A 7078-nucleotide genomic window follows, 5' to 3' on the forward strand; every position below is an offset into this window, starting at 1 on the left:
CACCGCGTACGGTCTAGCGCGCAAGCGCAGAACCCGTGCGCGCCTAGCCATAACCGCGCTTGCGTCAAGCAGCGAGGCACGCCAACGTGCGAATCTGCGTCTGCCAATTAGAGCGCAGAATGGTCATTAATGCCCGCCCACTAACCCCTGCAGCCAATCGCCTGCCCCGGCGCGAAGTCGACTGTGAATTCAAAGTATACCTAGGGATTGTGGGAAGGCGGCTGAACGCGGCACCTAGAAAGATGGAGGCGGTGGAGACAGAGGCGGAAGCTGCAGCCCTAGAGTAAGTGTTTGCGGCCAAGTGGCAGCTGGGGGCGGGCTTGGGAGGACCTTGTGGGCCCCTATATGTAATGGTTGCTGCCCTCGACCCTATACAGCTTTTGAGGTTCGACCCTGCCGTGAATTGATCCTCACCCAACCTAAGCAGTCCCGTCTTAGGTTCCTGAGGTGACTGTTGCCTGCTCCAGGAGTACGGCCTTTGGGGGACCGTTCGCCGCTCCCCACATCCACATACTCCACAGGATATGCTCTAGGAGACTGTTTCACTTCTGTCTTCTTGTCCCAACACGACACATTCCCAATCACTTCTCATCCCCCTCCCTGGCCCCTCGTAGACTTCTCGAGTCCCTAATAATGAAAAATCCTAGAGTAGAGCCAGGCATCCAGCCCTCTGCCCTGAGTCCTTTCTCAGCTTTTCCAAGACCCTGCCCCAAGGCTGGTGCTCACTGCCAGAAGGGATCCCAAGGCCCAGCATTCTTACCCTTCCATGCATATCTCCCTGGCTTCCTTCACATCTTGACTCAAATGGTTTCTCTTCAGTGAGACACTCCCTTTTAAAATCTCAGCGTTTTTCTCAAACTCCTTATCTACTAACCCTGCTGATTTTCCTTTGGGCACGTATTACCACTGTATGCCCTCCGTGCACACCATTCCTGGTTGCAGGCTGTAGGCCCTTCAGGCCCTTGTGTAAACTCTGGTCAAGGCAAGACTCTCAATAGTATATATACTGATATACATCTCCACATTTGTGTACACACAAGAACTGTAGAACTAGCATCACAAGATACTGCAATTTCCTGTGTTTCCTTGCCCCTCCAGGGTCCTGACTGAGGTGGCAGGCATCCTGGAACCTGTAGGCCTGCAGGAGGAGGCAGAACTGCCAGCCAAGATCCTGGTTGAGTTTGTGGTGGTATGTACAAGATGAGAGCGAGCCTTTCAGAAACCAGGATCTGGTCCTGGCTCCTCTTATTGAGATACAGGGCAGCATTAGCAGAGAGCAGACTTTAAGGAAACCTGTAAGGAGGTAAGGACGTTCCCTGTCTCTGCCCTCCCCCTGAGCAGGACTCCCAGAAGAAAGACAAGCTGCTCTGCAGCCAGCTTCAGGTAGTGGACTTCCTGCAGAACATCCTGGCTCAGGAGGACACTGCTAAGGGTCTGGACCCCTTGGCTTCTGAAGACACGAGCCGTGAGTAGGCAGGGGATTGGAGTAGCATCTGGCCTGAGTGGGGAAGGAAGGAGGATTTCAGATAGGTCTCCTATTTGACTGATGGGAAGGAGGCCCAGTGTTGCAAGGAGGCAGGCTAGCAGGCCACCCTCACTCAAGTTCTCATTCCTGGTGGCTCATCTCAGGACAGAAGGCAATTGCAGCTAAGGAACAATGGAAAGAGCTGAAGGCCACCTACAGGGAGCATGTAGAGGCCATCAAAATTGGCCTCACCAAGGCCCTGACTCAGATGGAGGAAGCCCAGAGGAAGCGGACACAACTCCAGGAAGCCTTTGAGCAGCTCCAGGCCAAGGTACACCCAGGGGTCCTGAGTACAGGGAGGGAAGGGCAGTCAGATAGGAAGAGGGAAAGAGTGAGCAAGCTGAGTTGTGCCAGCTTGCAATCTCCCAAAATTCCAGCCAGAAAAAATAGACTTCTTCTCCTGGTCCCTTTCCCTTGCTTATCTGTAGAAACAAGTGGCCATGGAGAAACGCAGAGCAGTCCAGAACCAGTGGCAGCTACAACAGGTAGATTCATCCTCCTAGGAGAATATCCCTTCCCACCACCATGCCATCGTATAGACTGTGTCCCCTGTCTAGAAAACCTTCATTTTGCTTCCTCCTTTGAGGCACTATAATATAAATACCAACATGGGCTTGAATCTCAGTATCACCACTTAACCACTGCATGACTTTGGGCAAGTCACCTAACTTTCTGTTTCTTTATCTAAAATGGAGGCAATAATACCACCTACTCTAGAGAGTTATTAAGATGATTAAATGATCATTACAGCAAGGGCTTAAAATACTACCTGGCACATAGCAAGTTAAATAAGTGTTACCATCTTTGTGCCCCTTCCCTCCAAGAATGCCTCACCCTAGAACAGCTCATTCTGATCTTTCCTTTTCTCTAGGCCCCTACTCCACTCTGAAGTGAATAGAGTCCCTCTTTTCATCATTGAGCCTGAGCCCTGAGCTGGGTGTAGGCTGGAGGGGTTGGAGGGATGGTTCTAAGACCCCAAAATCTGATACATAATGTCTGCACACTCACTCCTGGCAGGAGAAGCATCTGCAGCATCTGGCAAAGGTTTCTGCAGAGGTGAGGGAGCGTAAGACAGGGACTCAGCAGGAGCTTGAGGGGGTGTTTCAGAAACTTGGAAACCTGAAGCAGCAGGCAGAACAGGAGCAGGACAAGCTGCAGAGGTAAGGTTGGGAGCATGGGTTGCAGATTCAGAATGGTCCAGCTGAGATTCCTTTCCTTCACACTTACCTCCTATTTACAGGTACCAGACCTTCCTCCAGCTTCTGTATACCCTGCAGGGTAAGCTGTTGTTCCCTGAGGCTGAAGCTGAGGCAGAGAATCTTCCAGATGATAAACCCCAGCAGCCGACTCGACCCCAGGAGCAGAGTACAGGAGACACTATGGGGAGAGATGCTGGTGTGTCCTTCAAGGTAAGTGAGAGATGGAACAGGTGGGCATGGGCAGGCAGGTGGAGACAGAAGCTGGGAGACTGGCCTTACCCAGTGTCTATACTGTATTTCTCCAAGGCTGTCAGTCTACAACCTGCTGGAGATGCAAATTTGCCATGACTTCCCGGAGGACAACAGCATGGAGAAAGATCCTAGAATAGATCAGACCCAACTTAGGCCTTGGTGTTCCTGGACTGCAAGTGTGGAAAGAGGGAAAGCTTCTCTCTGCATCTGAGCTCTGCTACCCATGGAGCAGATGGATGGTGGGAACAGGAAAGAGCTTATGTTACAGTTTAACACCTCATTCCCTTGCTCAGCCCACCCAGAGCTAACCCCTGTCTTCTTCCCCAGGCCTCTGACTTCCCTCACCACCCCCAACCATCATTCCAGGAAAGACTGTGAACTCCTGAGTTCAGCCTGATTGCTGAGTACATCCCCAGCAAGCTCTGGCATCTGTGGATTAAAAGCCCTGGATCTCTCTCAGTTGCATATTTGTTCATCTTCATGTGCTGGCAGGAAGAGCTATCAGTACAGATACTCAGAAGCCAATAACATGACAGGAGCTGGGACTGGTTTGAACACAGGGTGTGCAGATGGGGAGGGGGTACTGGCCTTGGGCCTCAGGGGTTGTTTCCCCCTATGATGCAGACATGCTGAATTTAATTCAAGGAGGAGGAGATTGCTTTAGCCAGGTGGTTATGTGTGGGAAGATAATTTATTCACTAATCCAAATTTTATTCATGGATCCAAATGTTTGTTGAGTCCTTTCTTTGTGCTAAGGTTCTTGCTGTGAACCAGAGCTGTAACAGTGAGCTCATCTGACTGTTTGAGGTTGTATAGCCTGGTGTTAACATTCTTAGTGTCTTTTTGTGCCTTATCTAAAACATTTCTTGATCACTGGTTTCAGATGTTCATTAATTATATTCTTTTCAAAGATTCAGACATTGCCTTTTGTCATCCACTATTGTATGTTTTGTTTCATTGACCTCTAGTGATAGATCGTTTCCTGCTTTCTGTTTTCAGATGGAAAAGATGTACCTTTTTTGTAAACTCTTATTTTGTAAACTCTTATTTTTATCAGATGATCAACTCATGTACTTGAATATTTGTTTTCTCAAATAAATATTTAAAGCTATACATTTCTTCTGACTTCCTTTATTTTCACAATCGTTCAATTCATAGCATTTTCTATATTCTGTTATAATTATTTCATTGATTCATAAATTTCTTTGAAAAATAATTTGGTCTTCTATTGATTGTGGGAAGATAATCTAAGTTTAATTTGGTCAGAGAATGTCATCTGTTTAACAAACTTTGAAATTTGGTGAGTGAATTATAGCCTGGATGTAGTGATCTTTTTTAATGTTTTACATAGGTTTGGAAAGAATGCATTTTAGATTGTATGTAGTATTTTCTATTAGATTATGTTTGTAATTTTGTTTCAATTTATATCTTCTATATACTTAATTTTTTGTTGTCTGAGTATCACCTGAGAGAGGTGTGTTCAAGTCTCCAACTGTGATAGTGGATTTGTTCATTTCTCTTTATAGTTCCATTTTCTTACATGTTTTGCAGCTCCTTTATTAAGGTATATTTAAATTTACATTTATATTTTTCTTCTGAACTGAACTCTTACCTTTGTGTGGTAGCCTACTTCATCTATAGGCTAACGTGTTTAGCCTTGAAGACTAATAGTTTTAATATTAATAAATCTTTGTCACTTCTTTTGGTTACCCTTTGCTTGACATCCTTTCTCTTGAATTTCAATCCTTTTTTAGTTTCAACCTTTCTTTATATTTACCACTTGTATACAGCATTTAAAGGGTTATTTTTAAAAAAAGCTCAGTTTCACATTTGTCTTTATGATTTTCTAGTTGCGTCGATTTTTTATTTGCTTTTTCTTGGTTTTTTATCCCTTTCGTGCCTTTTTTTTTTATTGTTTTTTCATGCTTTGTTTTGTTGTTTGTTTTGTTTAGAAGGTCTAATTTAGACCTGCTAGTTTAGCTTTCATAGTTATAAAGACTCTTGATCCTTTTCTTAATAAATGAAGCCTAAACAGCTGTAACCATTGATAGATCATCCCACTCTAAACTATTGTATTTTTGTCCAGTTTATTACTTCTAGCCTGTCTGTATTCTCATAAATTATTTTTTTAAATTATTTTATACAGTCAATGCTTTATTACTAATTTATTTACTATTTTTGCCCACATTATTTTTACATTTCAGAGCTTTCATGTGGAATACTTTTTCCAGCTGAAATAAATGTCTCAGAATTTCCCTTAGAGTTTGTAAACTGTATAATGCTTTAAATTTTACTATGAAAATATTTTTATTTCATCCTCATTCTTGAGCAATGTTTTTATTATGTAGAGACTACTTGGTAGGTAATTTGACTTAACACACTGAAGATTAACTCACTGATTCTCTGGTCATCTGGTTTTGGTCCTTGATGAGAAGTCAAATGTCAGTTTGAAAGCCCTTCCTATAAATTTTTTTTACCAACTTGGTGCTTATAACACCTGTATTTAGTGCTCTATAGTTTTACTATATTGTGAATAGTTTGGGACTCTGGTTTACTTATTTATTCATTCATTTGGCTTGCAATTAATTGTGCTTTCTAAATTGCCACTCTTTCAACAATTCTGGAATATTTTCAGCTTTATCTGTTTAAAAAGACACCTCTTTTGTATTAACTTCTTCTAAGATGCCAATTAGACATCAATTAAATTTTCTAACTTTTCATGTCATGCAAATTTTCTTTTGTAGTTACCATTGCTCTTTCTCTTTAGATTGCATTCTAGATACTTTTCCTAAGTCTATTTTAACTTTATATACCCAAGCTATTATTTTTTCATCCATTTCTTAATTTTTGATATTTGATTTTCATTTCATTAAGTTGTATTAGATCTCAATTTACTACTGCTTTTGGATATTTTCTTCTGGCTTACATTTTGAGCTTTAAAATTTGTTTTTTTTTAATTTTTAATGTATTTATATAGTAGGTATACATATGAGCTTATTTTTTATTATCTTAATATATGGACACTTCGTTTTCTTTTTTGGAAAGGTTCTTAATATATAACTTTTTTGGCCTATCTCATACTCCCTGTTTAATATAGTTCATGTAGTTTTACTTTGAGCTGCCTATTTTTCCTGAATTATATCGTTATGGCCTGATACAAACATCAAGAGAATTTGTGTTCACTTCTGTCAATAGCTTGTGGGCATTACCTGTATAACGCTTAGAAATGTTAAAATGAATGTTTTTAATGTTTTTTATGTCTATGTGCTATCCCATTTTTCATTCCTGTTGTTTTTTTTCTTATTAGTATTTCCCAGAGGCGGCTTTTCTACTATATATGTCTTTCAAAAGTACAGGTGTTGGCATTATTTTCTTTAATGTTGCTTTTAATACATTCTTTTAATTATTTTTTGTCTTTATTATTCCCTTCTGCTTTATTTTTTAATATTTGTAGGATTTTTAAAAATTAATATTTGATAATATATGTTCTTATATTCCAGCAAATGCATTTACATATTTACATTTTTATTTGACCACCACTCTGAGAATAATTCATATATTTTAATACATAGGCCATTCATTATTTCTAAATAGATTATAATTTTAGTATTGATTTTATTTTAAATCAAGGAGGTTTCTTTTGTTGCTGTTGCCTCTCAAACGTATTGGGAATGGTGTTTAATTTCTCAATGGATTTAAGATAATTTTCTGTTATTTTTAATGCACCAAATTTTGTAATTTTACTGTGCTTTTATTCCATTTGCTTCAAATGGTATGACACTTGTGAATATTGTTCCTTAAAATTTACTAGTTACATTAGGGCTTATGTATATGCGTAGTCGTTATATGTGTTCTTACAGGAAAGAGACTTTATCATTTTTGTCCATCACTAAACCCACAGGTTCAAGAAAAATCCTGATAGAGGGTAGATCCACAGACATTGGTGAAAATGCAAATGGTTGACAAAAATGAAAAAGGAACACAATGCATACATGAGGTATTCCAGATTTTTAGTGTGTCTTGGAGGTTTGTATGAGATTTCACAGAGGTAACACCCAAAAAAACGTTTTACTTCTATATTATGACTTCTACTACATCCATT

General features: G+C 40.6%; 1 protein-coding gene across 5 annotated transcripts; it reads left to right on the forward strand.

Annotated features, from left to right (window-relative positions):
* The first annotated feature begins 201 nt into the window (after window positions 1-201).
* Window positions 202-4094, forward strand: ZWINT (ZW10 interacting kinetochore protein). 5 transcript variants are annotated; one of them, XM_033208811.1, is made up of 9 exons: window positions 202-283; window positions 1099-1189; window positions 1342-1465; window positions 1630-1796; window positions 1954-2010; window positions 2543-2685; window positions 2766-2934; window positions 3031-3113; window positions 3304-4094. In XM_033208811.1, exons 1-8 carry the CDS (start codon window positions 243-245, stop codon window positions 3070-3072), a joined length of 834 nt encoding a protein of 277 aa, XP_033064702.1. In that variant the 5' UTR covers window positions 202-242; the 3' UTR covers window positions 3073-3113; window positions 3304-4094. The 5 variants fall into 5 exon arrangements, with proteins under 5 accessions (XP_033064702.1, XP_033064701.1, XP_033064700.1 ...); XM_033208810.1 differs by having other exon boundaries at window positions 3031-4094; XM_033208809.1 differs by lacking the exon at window positions 3031-3113.
* The last annotated feature ends 2984 nt before the right edge of the window (window positions 4095-7078 follow it).

The sequence above is a fragment of the Trachypithecus francoisi genome, unplaced genomic scaffold, assembly GCF_009764315.1.
Source record: "Trachypithecus francoisi isolate TF-2019V2 unplaced genomic scaffold, Tfra_2.0 Lachesis_group9, whole genome shotgun sequence".
Lineage (NCBI taxonomy): Eukaryota > Metazoa > Chordata > Mammalia > Primates > Cercopithecidae > Trachypithecus > Trachypithecus francoisi.